Source organism: Grammomys surdaster, unplaced genomic scaffold, assembly GCF_004785775.1.
Source record: "Grammomys surdaster isolate TR1022 unplaced genomic scaffold, NIH_TR_1.0 145, whole genome shotgun sequence".
NCBI lineage: Eukaryota > Metazoa > Chordata > Mammalia > Rodentia > Muridae > Grammomys > Grammomys surdaster.
In genome coordinates this window covers 3054486-3075128 of record NW_021604603.1, presented here as the reverse complement: position 1 = coordinate 3075128, position 20643 = coordinate 3054486, and the positions used below count along the sequence as shown (strand labels likewise).

General features: G+C 40.5%; 1 protein-coding gene across 7 annotated transcripts in view; it reads left to right on the top strand.

Annotated features, from left to right (window-relative positions):
- Positions 1 to 13779, top strand: part of Zc3h11a (zinc finger CCCH-type containing 11A) — a 41367-nt gene extending 27588 nt beyond the window's left edge. For 6 of the 7 annotated variants that reach the window (XM_028764604.1, XM_028764602.1, XM_028764603.1 and 3 more), the window contains 6 exons: positions 6386 to 6889; positions 7588 to 7673; positions 8707 to 9034; positions 10330 to 10496; positions 11354 to 11421; positions 11811 to 13779. In XM_028764604.1, the coding sequence (XP_028620437.1) occupies positions 6386 to 6889; positions 7588 to 7673; positions 8707 to 9034; positions 10330 to 10496; positions 11354 to 11421; positions 11811 to 12069 (1412 nt within the window). In that variant the 3' untranslated portion in view covers positions 12070 to 13779. The remainder of the gene's footprint in view (positions 1 to 6385; positions 6890 to 7587; positions 7674 to 8706; positions 9035 to 10329; positions 10497 to 11353; positions 11422 to 11810) is intronic. The other variant, XM_028764605.1, reaches the window with a different exon arrangement.
- Positions 13780 to 20643: the final 6864 nt, after the last annotated feature.

The window sequence follows — 20643 nt, the reverse complement described above, 5'->3', positions numbered from 1 at the left end:
TTTCCTCCTCAAGTGGTTGATGGTCGTGGTGTTTCATCACAGCAGTAGAAACTAACTAAAACAACCAGGTTTGTAAAGAATGACTTGTGTAGAGTCAGAGAGCCAAGGAAGTGAAGTACACTCAAGGATCGATAACAAGGGGAAAAGAGGAATTGGTTATATAGTCTTTTAAAGCCATGTTATAAGAATGTGAGCTTATCAAGTACAATGACAGACTAAAGGTTATTTTACAGTTATCGAGCTGGTAAGTCGGCTCAGCTGGTAATCGCACTTGCCACAGTGTGGTGGATGACCTGTGTTTTAATCCATGCAGCAGCCATGGGGAGGAGAGCCGGTGCTGAAGGTGTCCTCTGACTCACACAGGCCTTAGTGAGGCACATGTGCCTGTATTCACATACACACAATAGTAATAGTAACTAAATTAAATATCAGAAAGGCATGGGAGTAGTGCCACATGCCTTTAAATCCTAGCACTCACACAGAGGCAGGAGGATTTCTGGGAGTTGGAGGCCAGTTTATTCTATATAGTGAGTTCCAGGACTGTCAGAGCTATGTAGAGAGACTCTGTCTCAAGTAAACAAAAAACAAACAAAAAATCCTAAGGAAAAAAAATATTAGGAAGGAATCAGAAGGTCTGATTTGCATTTTAGACCTGGCTTGTGTTATTGAGAAACAGTAGAAGGCAAAGTGCTAGCTGGGATATGAGCTGTTAAATAACCCAAATAGGGCTGCAGAGATTGCTCAGTGGTTAAGAACACCCATAACTGCCTGTAACTTTAGCTTCCAGGGATCTGATGCCCTCTTCTGGCCTCTGCTGGCACATGTACATATATGGCATAGACATAGAAGTAGATAAAAGTCAACCTTGAAAAGATCTAAGATCGGTCAAGTAAAGGGACATAATGGTACAGATGAGTGTTTCAGTCAGGGTACTCATGGTATTACAGTCTGAGAAGGAGAGAAGTCCTAGGCAGATTTTTTCCCCCTACTTTTCTGACTTAAGTGAAATGTTGGATTAATGCCTGAGGAGTAGATGGAGATTTTTGTTTTTGTTTTCTTGTATGTAAATGTTGAGGTTCAGGAACTACCACACAAACCATACCATCGATCACTGGTCTCAGTTAAGCAAGAGTAGTTTGTTTTTTTGTTTTTGTTTTTTTTAAGATTTATTTATTTATTATATATGAATACACTGTAGCTGTCTTCAGACACACCAGAAGAGGGCATCGTATCTCATTACAGATGGTTGTGAGCCACCATGTGGTTGCTGGGATTTGAACTCAGGACCTCTGGAAGTACAGTCAGTGCTCTTAACCACTGAGCCATCTCTCCAGCCCCGCAAGAGTAGTTTATTGAACATATATCCTAATACTGATCCATCAGGACCACAAGGAGGAATTGTGGCACTAACCTGTCCTCAGGGCAGACTTTTTTTTTTTAATGTGCGTTGGTGTTTTGCTTGCATATTTGTGTGAGGCCATCAGATCCTCTGGAACTGGAATTATAGACAGTTGTAAACTGCCATGTGGGTGCTGAGGAGAATGTACAGAGCCTTTACCTAATACCCACATCTCAATTAAATTGGCATTGTGTGAAAGCAGTCAATAACGTCTGTGATATACATACTGTCACCACTGCCACCCCATTGGTGGCCAGGTTGAGCTAGCTAGTTGAGCAGCCATTCTTTCCTCCTTCCCCACTCCCTGCACATCCATATGCAGATGCACACTTGATCCAAGTGGATGATCTTCCCCAATAAAAGAATGTTCTTTGGTTAAGAGGTGTGCAAATAGCTGTGCTGCCCTATTACAACCTCCAAGCAGAAAGATTTAGAACAGATTTTTTGAAGTGAAACGATTGAGGAGCCTGCCCGCCTTTAATACCAGTTCTTAGAAGATTGAGACTGGGAGCTTAAGGCTAACCTGGTCTACATAGCAAGTTCCAGGCCAACCAAGGCTACATAGTAAGCCCTGTCTCAAAGAACAAACAAAAAGATGGAGAAAATTGTACAATAGTAATAATTTTCTGAATTCAGTAGCTTTTGCACATGTAGGCATGCATGTGTGCATGTGTGCGTGTACAGGCACAGCATTCATGTAGTGGTCAGAGACAGCTGTGTGAACTTGCTTCTCTCCTCCCCCCTAACATGGGTTCTGGAGGTCACACTTGGATGGTGAGGCTTTGTCTGCTAAACCACACAATGCCCTAAAAGGTTCTTGTTTTTCTCCCTTTTTGGAGTCAGAAGAGTTCTGAGGGAAAAAAACATTTAAGAACTTGGAGATGGGTAGTTGGTTGGTTGGTTTGGTTTGGTTTTTTGAGACAGGGTTTCTCTGTGTAGCCTTGGCTGTCCTGAAACTCAATTCGTATACTAGGCTGGCTTCTGCTGGAACTAAGAGTGCACTAAGGCCACCACTTCCTGTCAAGAGTTTTTTCTTTAATTGCATTAGAGGTATGGCCTAATTTGTAAACATTGAAAAGATATTTGACCTATAAAAATTTGTATTTTAGCTTTTTAAATTTTGAAACTTTTGATAGTTGAAGTTTCCAATCTCTGAAGGAGTGATTAGGCCTGTCTGCTTATTAGTCCGGGGGAGGCAACAGGTCCTTAAACAGAAGACCAAACTCCTTGCTGCTATCTTCTTTTTCTTCTGATTCACCTGTACAGTTAAGTTAGAGCTTGTATTTATGGATGGATGTGTGTGTGTGTTGTGTGTGTGTGTGTTGTTATTTAAAGATAGGAAAATATGTGTTCATTAAAATATTAAGAGGAAATCCAATAAGGGGGAATACAATATTATATCGCTGTCATAGGAAGCTGTCATAGGAAGTTAGATTCTAATAGGCTAGATATGTAGCTCAATTCACAAGGGTGTGCATGGTCCCTGGGTTCAATCAGCAGTATTGGGAAGGGAAGAAAGAAGTCATTTTCTAAGCAATATAAAACTAGTTGCATCTCATCAGATAACAAGGATGTGAACAGAACACATGACACTCTTTATCTGTTATGGCAACATACAAACCTGTTGGTTTTTGTGTGCGGACATCTTGATAGGCACCTTACTCCCAGTACTTGGGAGACAGGCAAGTAGATCTTTGGGAGTTTGAGACCAACCTGGCCTACACTGTGAGTTCCAGGGCAGCAGGGCTATGTCAAAAAAACAAAAAACAAATAAAGGATTTTTTTTTTTTTTTATATTCTCAAATTCCTGTTTAATAGTGGGAACTACATGAGTGTGTGTGGGTGTGTGGGTGTTATGTATTGTATAAAGTGAATATCCATGTGTTCAAATACTCTGCTTTTATTGTTGTTTGTGGTGCTGTAGTTTGAAACCTAGAGCTTCACACTTGGCTAGATAGGCTAGATAAATAATCTGTGTAACATTGTTCTTCTAGCTTTGCTTGATGCCATTCAGGATCCAATGTGATAGTTTTTGTATAAGACAGTTTTAAATTTCATATCCCTGCTTTGAATGTTAACCTGTATGTTCTCGTTCTCACCTCAACTGATTTCTGTATTATTTTATGTTAGCATCCTTAAAAAAACAGTCTGATGATATCTCCTTATTTTCTTGTGAGGAAACAACCACTATCACCACTCTTTTCCTAAGACAAGTTCTCAGTCCTGTAGTCCAGATCCAGACTGGCCTCAGGTTCACCACTCTCCTGTCATAGTTTCCCAGGTGCTTGGCGGGATTACAGATGGGAGTTATGCTCAGCCTTATTCTCCAAAACACTGTAGTTATCCCATGTCTATCTCCCTGACACGGGATAACTTCACTCCGGTGAATGCAAACACAGATCTTCCTTGGCAAGCCAAGAGTTCAGTTGGCCCTTTGATCTAACTTGTCTTCTCTGTTTTTCTTAAGTCCACGTAGCTCTGGAGTAGCTCACTGCCAGAGAACTTGACTGGCATGGTGGTGCCCTTGGTTTGATCCCTGCTACTCTTGAAAACAAATATTTTAGGCTTTGTGGTCCATAAGTGGCAGTTACTCAGCTCTGCCATTGTGGTGTGAAAGCAACCATATGTGAGTGTGTAATGAGTGAGTGGCTGTGTTCCAAGGAAACAGTTCACAGAACTAGGTTACAGTCAGATTTGGCTTATGGGCTGGAGTTTGCTTACACTGTTTTAAATGGCTGATTGACTTTTTGCATTACTTAACTTTTCAAATGAATTTTTTTTAACATTTATCTTCAGAAGATTTTTGTTCTGGTTCTTTGTTTTTTGTTTTTTTTTTTCTTCCCCTACAGCTTAAATTTTTGTAGGCTGCTGTGGAGTTTTCTAATGAATCCATTTTGTTTGCTTGCTTTAGTTTTGTTTCTCTATTTGGTTTTGAGATGCTGGAAATCAAGCAGGGCCTGTGCATGCAAGTAGTCTTCAGTGAGGAGTGTCCTCTGTCCCAGTCCTTAAATATCTGCCTTAGTGATTTCTCCCATAGTTCATAGTTCATTTTTGCTTTTGATGTTTATTAACCAAGGCCTGGCTGTTAACTCTGCTGTTGAGTAGAATAGTGTTTATCTAGTCTTTTAGAGTTACATCTACAGTGTTTACACTTTACTGCAATAGATTCCTCTCAGAAATTCTCAAAATTGCTCTACTATGGCATTATTCTTTTTTCATTGTTAGTGTAGATTAATTCTATTTTTAATTAGTGTCTATCATTTTAATGATTTTTGGTAGGAATGAGAAATCTCCCAATTTACTATTAACCATGTACTTTCTTTGATAATTTTGAGATTAGATTGTCATTGTGAACCTGGAAGGAAAGATTACAATTAATTTTTTTCCCAGATTTATTAATTGTATATGTATGAATTGCCTTTATGTGTGCAAGTGCATCACATGTATGCCTGGTTCTGTAGAAGTCAGAATAGGGTGTCAGATACTCTGGAACTGGAACTACTGATGGTTTTGAGCCACCATCTGGGTGCTAGGAATTTAATCTGACCATCTGCAAGAATAACAAGCATTCTTAACCACTGAGCCATCTCTCCATCCAACTGTACAATCATATAAAAGTCTAATGAGAATTCAGATGTGGTAGCCCTCCTCACGATCTCAGTACTCAAAAAGGCTGAGCCAAGAGAGCGGTGAGTTTGAGGCTCCCATACTCTAGCACAGCCCCTATCACAAAAGACTTAGCCAGTTGAAACCTGCGTCCTTGCTTTGTCATAAGTACTTTACTAAAATATTTCAAGGACCCAAATAGCATTAACTGTTCTCAAAAAGCAAGTAATATGTTTGGAGGATTAGACAGTTACTGGACTCTGATCAGTGCTTTTACCAGAATTTCACTAGAATAGAGGATGAGAATCCAAGTTGGAGTTACTTTAAATTAGCCATTTAAATGAACTCTTTATTTAAACAAGAACAACAAAACTAGTGGGTCATGGCAATTCATGCCTATAATCCAAGAAAGCAGGAGGATTTCTCTAAATTTGAGGTTAACTTAGGCTATGTTATATCAGGACTTCCAGGCCAGCCTGAGCTAGAGTTCCAGAACATGCTATGTTTAGGAGCTTGGGATATATTTTGTATGTTTTTGAATTTTAGTTAAAATCTTTTACTGGTGTGTGGGTGTGTCTATCTGTCGTCTCCTTTTTTATTCTACATTAGTTCATTATTTTCTTAGCTCTCCAGTAATGATTGTGTAGTGTGTTCCATATTTTAAACAGCTGTAGAGTGAGTGCTCTTTTGAGGGCTGAGTATGTAGGTTTGTGACCTTTGGGTTTTGTGGGCATTTTTGTTTTATTTATTTGTTTATTTATTTATTTATTTTAATGTGAGTGCACTGTCACTGTCTTCAGACCCCCCAGAACAGGGCATCAGATCCCATTACAGATGGTTGTGAGCCACCATGTGGTTGCTGGGGATTGAACTCAGGACCTCTGGAAGAGCAGCCAGTGCTCTTAACCACTGAGCCATCTCTGGCCCCTTTTTAGTTTATCTTGTCTCCTATTTTAGTTTACCTTTTTCTTTCCCTATTTTAAATGTCACTTCATGAGAAATTTGCTTTGACCAGTTCCTAGACCATGGCTGATGTTTCCACAGTGTGCTTTAAAGCAGTTAACACTGCCACATTCCACGTAGTTCATTTACTCACTGGTGTGTGTCGGACTATACGCCACACTTGGGCAGAAGTATGCTTGGCTTAGTACCCTGTGCTAAGTTTTATACACACACATTATGAGTGAATGGAGAGCTCATTGTTACTTTTTCTTATTATAATTTATAAGAGTTTTTCTTGCAATTATCTACAATTAAGGGTGACATTAATCCTATCCCTGGGACATCTGATGTCCCCTTGGATTGTTGTACTTGTACAGTGGAGAGATCACAAAACATTAAGATGACGAGAGCGTAAATGTATGTCCTTCCCTGATACAGAAAGAGTTCATAAAGCTGGTGAGATCCACGTGAAAACTTTAGAAGAAATTCTTCTAGAAAGAGCCAGTCAGAAACGTGGAGAATTGCAAACAAAACTGAAGACAGAAGAACCTTCAGGGGCTGATGATTCTCCATCAGGAACAAAAAGTTCTTCTTCAGTGCGGATCAAAACCTTCTCTGAGGTCCTGGCTGAGAAGAAACATCGGCAACAGGAAATGGAAAGACAGAAATCCAAAAAGGATACAAGTTGCCTCATGTTAACAGAAGATACTGAAGTGAAAAAGACAGTGAGTCTGCCGACTGTTGCTGTTAGCAAAGGACAACCAGAGGAGCCTGCGGGAAGAGCCAGGTCGATGCAGGAGGTGCACATTAAGACGCTAGAGGAGATTAAGCTGGAGAAGGCCCTGAGGGTGCAGCAAAGCTCTGAGAGTAGTGGCAACTCCCGACCTCAGGCTGAGACTGCCCCAGGGGCAAAGAGGCTGCTCCGAATCACCAAGAGAGCAGGTTTGTAGCCCCTCCAAACTGCAGCACCGTTCCAGCACTGGGCAGGACCTACAGGGGCCTGGGTAGTTATTTGAGGGTTTTTCATAACTGGAGGAACTGGAGTCACTGGATTCAGTAGAATAAGCTGTTGACAGTATGGTGGTCTGTAGTTCAACAGTGTATTCTTAGGATCTTGAGATTTTATAGGACCAGTCTCTTAACTATGAGGGATTTTCCTTGTTTCTTGTCCATTACTGTCTTACTTTCCTTTCTGTGATTTGATAAAACATTGATCAAAAACAACCTGAATTGGGGAATATTATATAATTTACACTTCCAGATCATAAGTACATCCTTGAGGGAAGTCAAGGTAGGACCCTGAAGGCAGGACATGAAGTGTGGTCCATGGAGGAACACTACTTACTGGCCTGCTCTCCATGGCTTGCTCAGTCTGTCTTTTATATAACCAAGAGACCACTTGCCCAGGGGTGGCACTACCCAAAGTGGACTGGACCCTCCTACATCAATTACCAATCAAGAAAATGCCCCACAGGCTAGTCTTAGCTGCAGTTCCCTCTTCCTAGATGACCATAGCCAATGTTAAATTGACATAAAAGCTGGCCAGTAAAATTGTATTCATTAAGAAAGGTTTTATTTCAGTTCATTTCTCCTGAGCTTGTGGCCTTATTAAAGCAATGGTGTTTTTAATATGAATATAGGTGCAAAAGAAGAGAAAAAGCTTGAACTTGAAAACAGTGGTGACGCTCCTTCTCAGAGCAGTGTGACTAAGATGGAGGGTAATGAGGTAAGTTTGTTATCTTATGTTCTAGGCAGACCTTGTCAGGTGAATGATATGTGCTTTCAGTTTTAGCTTACAGTGAATTTCTGTCAGTAATTTCAGTGGTACATTGAGTGTGTTTTTAATTGTTTTGGTTCATGGCTTTTGTTGTTTGGTTTTAGGTTTTTTATTGGCTTTTGAGATTTTTGGAGACAATTTCTTACTATGTAGCTCAATCTGCCTGGCTCAAAGAGTCTCATTCCTTAGTGCTAGATTACAACCCAGGACTGTGGTTATAATTTTCTGTGGAATTTGTATTTTTTGTTTGGTTTGGAGGTTTGTGGTTTTTTTTGGGGGGGGGGTGGTTTTTTGGTTTTTGAGATAGTGTCTTTGTGGCCCTGGCTGTCCTAGAACTCACTGTGTAGACCTGACTGGTTTCTGACTCAACACAGATCTGCCTGACTCTGCCTCCTGATTTCTGAGATATAAAATTGTGTACCACCATACCTGTGGGAGATTCTTACAATTCTGTTAGTTTTCTTTGTTCTTTATATGTATGTGAGCTGGCATGCCAGTGTCCAGAACTGAGCCTGGGTTCTTTGTAAGAGCAGCAGGTATCTTAACCACTGAGCCATCTGTTGTAACAGAAATGAATCTAACACTCAGCTTGGGTGAAAGCTGACAATTCGTCATTTTGCAACCTGCTGTAGCTTTAGTAATTCCTTAAGGTATTTGTTTTTACTGACTATATTATAATTTGTAAATATAAGCTCTTTCTGGACATCTGAGGTTTTTTCACAGTTGTAAATGATAACTTGGCATCTTAATTCTCTAGCAGTTATTAGTGTTTACTTAGAGTCGTAGTTATAGCCTACAGAATCTGGGTTTTTCAATTTCATACATTTTCAGTTCTAATCTTTCATACTTAACAGCATATCTTCTGTCTAATATCAAATAGTGAGCCTCCTCTTTATTCTGAATCATGTAATACTGTACCCAACTCACTCAGCACTATAAATGAGACTGTACGTTTTAATTCTTTGATTGAACTTGTCCACAGACTTCAGATGAGACCATAAGTGATCCCACAAAACTTCCAGTCAACAGATGTGACACTGTCAAAGAGAAACACACACAGAGACAGCAGGGGAGAGGAGCGGCACAAAAGGAGAAAGCAGCCTTGTCATCTGTGCGGGGAGATGAAGCTTCCTACTATACTCGAGTGGTGGGGAAGCCAGTGCTCACTGCTGGATCGGGCATCGCTCGGCACCTGGCAAAACGGCTCCCCACCGAGTCATCCCAGAAAGGGGAGGTAGAAACCTCTGGAATTGGGGATTCAATACTGAATGTGAAATGTGCAGCACAGACTTTGGAGAAAAGGAGTAAAGGTGAGTGGTTTGATACCTTCATCGTAGTGCAGTGACCAGATTTCAGTAACTGACAGCAGTAGAATTGAATCTCCTGTATACTGAGGTCACACCAACAGGTAGTAATATTTCTGATAGTTATCTGCATGTATAATGTAAGCAGAGTTCTTCACAACTTAAAAGTGCTGTCTTCTGCCTTATGGGGTCTCATAAATTACTTATCTAGCACAAAGCCCTGGCTGGGTTCCATTACAGCATGTAATCCCAGCCCAGTTGTATTAGGGTTGTCTAAAGGAATAGAACCAGTAGAAGGAATGTAGACAGAGGGAGGTCTATTGGATTGGCTTACATGATACAGTCTGGTTGGTCCAACAATGGCTGTCTCACACCGGAGACACCAACTTCGGTTGAATACCTCAATCCTTAACCATGTGCTGTGCTGTAAGTCAGCCAATATGTGATGAGGGTTTGAGTTTGAGTTTTGGCCACTTGAGTCCTATGGCTGGTAGAAGATTCTCTTTCAGGACATACTTTGAACTCTGGATTGTTCATATACATCTAGGTAGTTTTACCGTGGAGCTCACTCTTCCTCTTTATTCAAAGATGCTAGAAGCAAACAGTATCATTATTTTCTTTACTTTCTCACAAACATTCCAAGTTTTATAATCTGAGTCATCAAATCTTTGCTCTTCTCAAGTGATGAAACAAGAAGACAGGAGGATCAGAAGTTCCTTAGCTGCATGATCGGAGGATAGCCTGTGATACATGCGACTTTGTCATACAAAAAGAAAAACATAAAAGTCCCATCCAGAATGTCTGTGGTGTATCTTTCCTCTGGTGTTTTGAAATAGGGTCTTACTATATAGCCCCAGCTGGTCTTGTATTCAGCCTTCTGGGTACTTGAATTACAAATGTGTGCAACTGCACTCAGTTTTTTCTTCTTGTTTTGTAGAAGAAAATACCTCAGAATATGATAGTAACATTGGAGAGTGTGTCCCAGTGACCCATGTGACCTCATTTTTATTCATGCTGTTTGCTCTTTGCTCTTTGGGTATTACTTTTTGCTTTGTTTTTAAGACAGGGTCTCTACATAGCCTTGGCTGTCCAGGAACCCATTATATAGATCAGGCTGGCCTCAGACTCACAGAGATCCTCCTGCTTCTACCTCCCAGTGCTGAGATTTCAGTCACACACCACCATCCTTGGGCACTTTTTTTTTTTTTCCTACTACTAAAGGCATTGTATTTTATTCTGAGCTACTCTGCATGTGAAAGAGATTATCTAGTTGCTAATCAGATATGTTCTGTCCCCTGTAGCCAAACCTAAAGTAAATGTGAAGCCATCTGTGGTCAAGCTGGTCTCAGCTCCCAAATTGGCTCCCAAGCGCAAGGCTGTGGAGATGCACTCTGCTGTCATCGCAGCCGTGAAGCCACTCAGCTCCAGCAGTGTCCTCCAGGAAAGCCCCACCAAGAAAGCAGCAGTGGTAAGAGATGGCCACTGCAGTGGTGCTTTCTCTGTGACAGGACAATTGCCCTTTGGCTTTGTCTCTGTTTTTGACTCACATTTCCTGTCATTTCCTAAGCATATTGGTTTCATAGACTGTTACTCTAGTTGAAAATTTGAAGCTAATTTTGGGGTGGCAAGGTACTTTACTTACATACTCAACCTCTGGATCAGAGGCTACCATTAGATAGATAAATGGTAAATTTAAATTTAAACATACAGCTCAGTGGTAGAGCCCACCTAACCTGAAAGGTCCTCAGTTATCAAAGATCTCCAACCATGTCAAAACAAAACAAAAACTACAGTCATGATTCTAACAAGGCAACAAAAGAAAACTCTGGAGTTTAAAAAACAAAACAAAAACCTGACTCCAGGCCAGGCAGTGGGGAGGCAGGTGAAGGTAGAGGTCTGGGATAGCCAAAGCTACATAGTCAGGCCCTATCTCAAAAAAAAAAAAACAAAACAAAACAAAAACAAAAAAAAAAAACCGAACCACAACAAACAAACAAAAATTCTGGGGACATGGTTCAGTGGGTAAGTCCTTGCTACACAAGTACGGGGACCTGAGTTTGAATCCCCTAATACCTACATAAAGAAGCCAGTGTGACCATACACTTGCCTGTAACCTCAACCCTGAGGGATGAAGACAGGTAGACCACCAGCTTGGGGTTTAGTAAGAGACCAACTTTCCAAGGAAGACAGACAGAGTATGGTAGAAGACTCATTGACACCCTCCTCTGAACTCTACATTCTTGCACACATACACACAACACAACACACAGACACACCAGAAGAATGAAGCCTAACTCAGCGATTGACCTTACTCTTCCTTTGTAGGCTGTTGTCCCACTCCTCTCTGAGGATAAAGCCGTCACCGTGTCTGAGACAGAAAAACCAAAAGACAGGTAATGCCGTCTTAACCAAACTCCATGCCAAACTCCATTTCTGGTTTTGCTCTCTAGCAAATAAATAAATAAATAAATAAATAAATAAATAAATAAATAAAATGCTGAGAAGTCACTGAACATTTACAGATTATCCCCTCTAGCTCCAAACTGAGGGCAGAGAAGTATGGGCTGCAGGGTTGCTGCATTTCAGTGCTGCTATTGATATTTACCGCACTGTTGAAAAGCTACTTTAGATAACTGGCTAGATTCAAAATTTGATTCTAAAGTAGTGACACTGTTCTTGTGTGTGTCTTCAGAAACACTTTTTCCTGAACTGCTGAAGCTGTGACCGTTTAGCCATGAAAGAAGTGCACAGCCTGATCTAACAGTCTGTTTTTCACTTACAGTTCTGTGCTGTCTTCAGCCCAAGCTTCTTCAGAACCCTTGCTCCCAGAAGGATCTGGCCCTTCCTCATCCCAGATGGCAACAAAACCGCGCCGGCTGAGCTCTGCCTCAACGGGAAAGCCTCCACTTTCTGTGGAAGATGATTTTGAGAAACTAATATGGGAAATTTCAGGGGGCAAATTAGAAGCTGAGATCGACTTGGATCCTGGGAAAGATGAAGATGACCTTCTGCTTGAGCTCTCAGAGATGATTGACAGCTGAAGCTGAAGGGGATAATGAGGACACTTTAAAAAAAAAACAAAAAAAAAAAAAAAAAACAAAAAAACAAAAAAAAAACCCTCACCAAAAACTGGACTTAGTTTCATCTATTTACCTGAGGTGATAATTTCTTTAAGTCTCAAATTTTGCCCAAATCAAAAGTATACCTCTAAAGTACCTGTGTGTGTCCTGGATTCCCTGGGTCAGATCTTTTACATCCCTTGATAAATAACCGTTTTGTCCATTTGATGCCATTGTTCAGCATCTTTGAGAAGAAAGTTCTGTAATGCCCTTCTCTCCACATGAGACTGAGCTCCAAATGAAACGGTGCACGAGTACTCAGTGGTCCTTGAGGTGTTTGTCAGTGTGGGCTAGCTTCCCCTGCTGTATTTATTTATGTATTGTCTTAATTTTATCAGAATTTAAAATGAAGACAGCTGCTAACCATTGTGGACCAAATGTCATGCTACCACTAAACAAAAGACCCACTCAGTCTGTGTAAAATTGTATGTCTTTTTAAAGATATTTGGAGATTCGTCTAAGCTTTAAAGAGGGCCGGGCAGCTCGAGAACCTGAGATATGGACATAACTCTGGACCTGGTCCTGTTGTGCTAGCTGCCCCGTAAGCCTCTGAAGAGCAATAGCTAATTTATTATTACTGTAATTTTTTAAAGGCTTTAAAGTGCCTCAGGGGTCCCCTGAAACTAATTTTCTATTTCTGGGATTCCCTGGATTCTTTATAAGAGATGGTGACATGACTAGGGAAATTCCTTTTTTTAGTATGAAAACTATCCCTTCAATACCTTTCTCTTACTGGCATTGAATTATCACAGAGACAGAAAATTGGTAAATTTTTTTAATTTCTAACTCCCAGGAAACTCCTCTTGCCTAGTATTTATTTGATGTGCTTTAACCATGGGGGACGGGGGATGACCTCAAGCTGCCAGTATTGATCTACAGACATCAGTACACTGGGCTGGACCGTCATAGGGATGGCAAGATGCTCTGGGGGGTATTGGATACCTCCAGTTTCTTCATTTCTGGATTGAGTTTTCTTAATGTTGGTCTTCTTCATATCACCTCAAGGTTTAGACTTGTGAAGGAACGAGTCTGATGAGGATAATAGTCTTGAAATGAGACACTGTACAGAATTGGAAGAAGGAAAGAAAAGACTTGTTCATTGTAATACTTTTTCTGTAGGTGGCCAGTTTGTTTCTCATAGGGAAATCCTGGATCACCTGTCATGTTGGCTCCTAAGGAACTGCTGTTGTAAGCGGCTCATCAAGAGTTGAAGTTCATGTAGCCTTGTTGGGAATATGGAAAAGGAAGAAAGCCACAGGACTGCCAGTTCAGTCTGGGAAGATCTGGATGATTCTGCACATGCAAAAATGACTTGAAGTTTCTGTAGAGACACTTGTACCAATCCATCTTCAGTTGACTGAATGTTGTATGATAGCCCTTTTCCAAAGCAAAGGTGGAAGGTTCTGGTTTCACCACACATTTTATAAACACATTTCCTTTTTTGAATTGACCTATAGATTGTAGGTCTCTTTTGTATATAACCTCTATTCTTTTGCTTTAAAAAAAAAAAGTCTGTTCATATTTAATGCCCTGTATTAGTCAATGATTTGTGTTCAGCATTATTTGAACCATTTGCCATTAACGAAAGAGAAATACTTATTTGTGTTTTAAATAAAACTGATATAGGAAATACTTGGTTCTTATCATTATAAGGTGATACTATGAATTGTTGTAAAGGAGGGCAGGTCTAAAAGTCTAGAAATGGTCAATGATTGAGAATTTTCAAGCATGAAGGTGAAAGAAAAGATTAGAAGAGTACAGGGTTTTTCAATGTGTATGGTGACTTCTTACTGTTAACAGTTGTTAGCAACCAAAGAACAGGAGTTTTTCCTACTAGTAGCCTAATAGTCCCCAGACTGAGGTTGTAGCTTAGCAGTGGACCACTTGCCTAGTGTACATGAGGCCTCAGTCCAACCTAATGCTGTCTTTCCCCAAAGTCCTATCAAGCTGGACAATTTTCATACTCAAAGGTAACGGACCAGATGTTGTAGCTTGGATCTGCTGAAAAGTATAGAGATAGTTTTAGTGTTTACATCTTTTCAAGATTAGGCCAGATGTGGTGGCACATGGCAGAGGCAGAAGGATCTCTGAGTTCTAGGCCAAAAAAGAAAACATTAAAATGTGAAGTTCTGACCTTAACAGTAGAATCTCATGGCTACATGTGTGTTCTCATCTCTGCCAGTCTCAGGAGCTCCCATAGGGAGAAGCTAAAAGTTACAGAACTGCAGGTCACACAGGAAGCTTGAGTTATTTGCATTAGATTCCTGTGATCTTGCTCTGAAATTAATGGTTCATTTTGTCTGAAAAATTCTGTAGCTTTTTAACATGTGATGCCCTTGAATTTGGCAGTTTAGCAGCAGAAAGTGCATGGGCTCCAGTGTGAATGCTTTGCAGATAAAACTAACATTAGCAGTTTTTGGGAACCCATTCTTAAACTGAAGCTACAGAGAAAGGTTACTGCTAGCTTTTAAGGTCATCTGCTCAAACCCAACAATTTGTAGACTAGCTTGTGTAGCTCAGGCTGGCCTTAGGCTTTCCTGATTCTCCTGCCTCTACCACCAAGTGCTTAGATGGAAGACATGAACCAGGCCAGGTTCATGTGGTGCTAGGAACTAAACCCAGAGTGTGGTGCTAAGTTGCAGCCCAAACCCTGCAGCTGACTTTTCATTTAAAAGTGATGTCAAGGGCTGTGGGGGCTGGAGAGATCGCTCAGCCGATGAAGGCATTTGCCACAAAATCCTGGCAACCAGAGTCCAATAAAGAGGCAACCAACCCTCCAACATTGTCCTCTCACTCCCTATGCTTGTGCCATGTCACATGCCTCTTGCCCCCAAAATAAGTTTCTAAAAATTAAAAAAGAAGAAAAGTTAGAGCCAGTGACTCAGCTGGATGCCTCCCAGGCCTTGTGCGTCCCTCCAGACACATGCAGTGGACAGAACTGAACTGCTGCATGTTGACTTCCTCACACATGCTGTGGCACATGTACATACCCATAAACACACAGAGATACATGTAGTTTTTAAACTGTTGAAGGGCCTAAGCACAAAGGAATCATTTGATCTTTACCATTTTCTTAAGACTACAGTAAAATGACCAAAACATGCAGTGACTCCACGTCAGCAATCTGGGGTTTTATGGTTTTGGCTTTTTTTTTTTTTTTTTTGATGAAAAGTTTCAAGAGTCTTAATGAGTAGGTCTATTATTCAGTATTTGGTTGGACTTGATTCCTAAAATGAAGAGGTAAGTGTTACAGTAAGTAAAAAGCAGTGAAGTAAAACAATATTGCCTCTCCTTTTTAAAAAAAAAAAACAAAAAACAAAAACTTTTACTTTGTTCTCATTGCAGTGAAACAGTAGTCCATTGAACTTAACACTGGTTTGCTGTCATGGGAACTAGAGGAGGTTTTTTGTTGTTTTTTTTTTTTTTTTTAAGGTGCTGTGTGTATAACATAAGGAACTAAACAGATTAGGGAAACATTGAACAAGAGAGGGTTCCTACCTGATGGAGCAGCCATGGCGAGCTCTCATTGGTCTGTCTTTTAGAAAGGCTAGCAGAAGGAAAAGTTCTTTGTGTTGGCATTGACTGTCATAAGGATTTTGGAGTCCCATCCTTGAGGATGCATAGAATAATTTTGAACTTACACTGTGATTAGTTAATTTTGGTCACTAGGGACAGATGAGTTTAAGTCAGATTCCTGCTCCTGAAGTCTGTAAACAATTGTGAGAGGGTGTGAATGTCACTTGTGTGGGGACGCCTGTGGCGAGCTCAGGTCACAGGATGCCTTGGACCTGGAGTGACAGGCAGTTGTGCGCTGCCTGCCACAGGTGCTAAGGACTGAACTTGGGTCCTCTGGAAGAGCAAGTGTCATTAGGAAACATTGTAAAACAGGAGTCAGCCAGAGTAGTTAGTTGCCCATGCATGTAAGTCCAACACTAGGGAGGCAGAAGGATAGTTCAAGGCTAGCCTGTGTACGAGAATTTCAGAAAAACGAGAGTAATAAGGAATGGAGTAGTACTTTAGTATTTTCTGAGACAAGGGTTTACTACACATAGCCTTGGGTAGCAGGAGACTTGCTATGTAAGTCAGGCTGTCCTGGCCTCTTAAGAGATTTGCTTGCCTCTAATCCTAGGATACAGGTATGTACCATCATGCCCAGTTTAACATACAAGTTTTAAGTAGATAATGAGCTGGAGTGTTAGTAGCTTTTTTCTGTTTATTTCTTAGTTTACTTTTTGAGAAGAGAGCTCATATGGCCTTATACTTCTTAGTCCTCTTGCCTCTGCCTCTCAAATGCTGGGATCACAGGTGTACATTACCATGTCTGGTCTATGGAGATTAAACCCAGGGTTTTGAACATGTTAGGCAAACACTCTCCCAACACCTCATCTTAAACAGATGATCTAAGCCACAGAGTGATGAGCTTAAAGTTGCTAATGCCTCAACTCTCAAACATGTGATCTGTCTTTTGCCCTCTGAATATTTGTTTGTTTGTTTGTTTGTTTGTTTATTGGTACAGGTTCTCTATCATAGCCCCGACTGTCTGGGAATTCACTGTAGACCAGACTGTCCTAAAACTCAAGAGTTCTGGCTGCTTCTGTCTCAATGCTAGGATTAAAGGTATGCACTACTACACCCAGCCCCTTTGTCAAAAAAATTTTTAATGTATTTTGCTTGCATGTATGTCTGCACCATTTGTATGATGGATGCCTGTAGATACCAGAAGAGGGTGTTAGATGCCCTGAAACTGGAGTTACAGATTGTTGTAAGCTATCACGTGGGTGCTAGGAACCAAACCTGGGTCCTTTGCAAGTAAAATTAGTACCTCTTAACTGGGAGACATCTCTTCAGTCCCTGTCTTCATTGTTTTTGTCGCCATCTACCTAAAAAAGAAGAAAGGCCATGACCATTGGACTTCTTCCAGAAATTCTCCTTTTTCCTCAAACAAGGTATCTTACCAGGCATATACTTCATTTACCCTATATTTTTTGAAGGTTATTTACCAGCCGGGCATGGTGGTACACACCTTTAATCTCAGCTACCCAGAAGTCAGAGGTAGGTGAGTTCAAAGCCTGCCTGGTCTACATATATAGTAAGTTCAAGACAGTCAGAGCTATGTAGAGACCTTGTTTCCATGGTCTGCCCACCCCCCAAAAGAATCTGGTTTATAAGTACTTCCCTCATGCAGAAGACCTTGGATTTAATCCTCAGCACAAGGGAGAGAGAGAGGGAGGAAAGTTTTTAAGACAGATCTTTTGCTTGCTTTTATAGTTACAGTGTCTAATATAAATATATTAGTTCTCTCAGACTGCCATATGTCAGCATATGCCATATGCCAAATAGGTCAACAGTTTTCTCAGTCCTTGAGAGTCAAAGTCCTGGCCAGATAGTTGGTATTTCTAGTGCTTTTTCTGATTGTGAATAGCTGCTACAGTGTCCTTACATGGCCTTTCTTCTGTTCCTATGGAGAAATAGAGGCCTATGTGCTGTCTCTTAGTTGTTTTTTGTTGTTTGTTTCTTTGGGTACTGGGCATGGAACCCAGGACCTCATGAACGGGAGACAAATAAATACCTTACCCTGGTCTACATCTCCAGCCCCTTTTTCTCTTCTAAGGACACCAGAAATACGAGGTTAGGTCCCACCCAGATCTCATATGACCTTAATTATCTCTTCAACAACGCTATCTCAAAAAATAGTCAAAGACAGAAGCTACCTTATCTACAAATATGGCCCCATTCTGAAGTACTAGGGGGCTAGAGCCTCAATAGAAGGAGTGATATAGCGGAAGGAATCCCATAAAGGATTCTTGACTCATTTCAAGCTGATCTTGGCTGGGCTGTCCTGTCTTAACGTCTTTGTCATGCTTTCATTAGTCTGGGCTAGCCTTTCAATGACATTCTAGGGAAAACAGAACTTCATCTGAATGGAGAAAAGTCTTAAATCTTTGGGAAGTGGCTGGCTATCATAATATATGCCAGTAATCCCAGCAATTAGAAGGTAGAGGCAGGAGGATTAGGAGTTCAGTGCCAGCCTTGGCTACAAAGTAATTTGAGCCAGTCTGGAGGATGAGAGATACATGAGATACCAGGTCAAGAACATTCAGTCTGAGTATCTCTCTTGGAGCTAGTGCTCCTCAAGCATATTCTGCAGACATTTTGAGTGTCATGAAAATCTCAAGATTTACAAGAATACTATGATTACTTATCATCTAAAAGAAAATGAACCAAGGTTTCATTCAGGTTTCTGTTATTGAATATATTCATTGAATTGTGAAATATTAATTCATATATCAATCAGTAAATACATTATGTATAAAATGACATTCTAGAGGCTGGAGAGATGGGTCAGTGGTTAAGAGCATTTCTTGCAGAGGACCCAGGTTCAATTCTCGGCACCCACACGTCTGCTCACAATTATCTGTAACTCCAGTTCCAAGGGAGCCAACACCCTTTTCTGACTTCTGTGGGTATCTGTCTTGCATGTGGTACACAGACGTATATGCAAGCAAAACATTCATATGCATATAAATCTTTTTTTAATGCCATTCTGTACTTTATTTAAATTTTTTCATATTTTGTTTTGCTTTTTTGAGACAGGGTTTCCCCGTGTAGCCCTGGTTGCTTTGGAACTCTGTAGATCAGGCTGCCCTTGAACGCAGAGATCTACTTGTTTCTGCCTCCTGAGGGCTGGGATTAAAGTCATACACCACCATGCCCAGCTATTAGAGAAATTTGAAACAGAACCACAAGAAAGTTTTAAAATAGAATCCAGGAAGTTACCTAGCTTTAACAATTACAAATTCATAGCCAATCTATTTCATTTTTATATTTATTTTATTTATATTCATATTTTATTTTTATATGCATGAGTGTTTGCCATCACGTATGTATATGTAATACATGTGTCCCTGGTGGCAACAGAGGGTAATAGAACTGGAGTTACTGTAGTGAGCCACCATGTGAGTCCAGGAAACCTAAGCTAGGTCCTCTGCAAGAGTGGGAAGTGCTCTCAAAGGCTGAGCTGTCTTCCCAGCCCCTCAGCTAATCTTGTTGCTCGCTTCCCACACAATTGTCCCCTATTTGGGCTTTCAGGGCTGGGACCAGGGTAAGATAAACAGGTAACTTGGGCACAATTTAAGGAAGTGCTTATTCTTGGGGTCATAGTTATACATGTGATTCCTTAAATTCTCTACAGTCTAGGTTGAGATTGAAGTAAATCTCACACCAAGCATACCATTGCTTGCTTTCCCCTATCAGTATGTCATTGGCTACCATTTCCTGTCAGGACACAAGACATAAAAAGAGCTCCTTTAATCTTGATTACAGTTGCACTGTATTACAACCTGTGAAATAATTTATTCTTTATAGACTGACAGATTGATTTCCTGTCTATATTTCCAACAATGGTACAATAATCACACTATAACAGGCTTAAGTTTATCTGGGGGTAGGAGGAAGAGAAGGGGTCAAAGCCAAGGCCACATGTAGGACTGTTAGTCAAACACTACCAGAGAGGTTAAACCCAGGCTTAACAAACAAACACCTCTGAAGAAATAAATAGTATGTACTAGAATTTAAAATTTAAATTACTAGAGTTTAATATTAACACAAATTCCAAATATAACTTTAAAACACAAATTGACAATCTAGGTGCTAGAGAGATGGCTCAGAAATCAAGGGCTCCTTTTCCAGAGAACCTGGGTTTGATTCCCAGCATCCACGTGGTGGTTCACAATCATCTGTAACTTCAGTTCGAGGAAATCTAGTGCCCTTCTCCGGCTTCTACAGGCACTAGGCACACATGGTGCACAGACCTACATGCAAAAACATCCTTACACATAAAATGCAAATAATAATGTTTTTCCAAGTGATGGTGGGGCACACCTTTAATCCCAGCACTCAGGAGTCAAAGGCAGGAGGATCACTGAGTTTGAGGTTAACCTGGTCTACAGAGATTCCAGAATAGCCATGGCTACACACACACACACACACACACACACACACACACACGCACACACAAAACTGCCAAAAACCAAAAACAAACAAAAACAAAAAATAATAATGTTTTAAAATTTGATAATCTGTTCTAAAGTTTAAAACTCTACTATTTAAAAAAGGAAAACTCTACTTACTTCCCACCAAATAAAATATAAAGCTAGGATGCTTACAGTAGTGCACTAGGTCATAAGTAAATACAAGATAACTGCACAAATATAAACCATACAAAACCAACCAATCAAAAATCCCTGAACATTGTCCACTGTCCTCTACCGAGGTTAGAACACCCCACTTGTGCTTACAATGTGTTCTCATGCATGGAAGTATATGCTTTGTTTTTGTTTTTCAGCTTTTGTGTATCTCCAGCTGTCCTGAAACTTGCATTGTAGACCAGAGGCCTCAAACTTAAGAGATTCGCCTGCCTCTGTCTCCTAAGTACTTGGATTAAAGATGTGCGTTACCATGCATGCCCAACAAGTATATGGTTTTTAATGTATGATA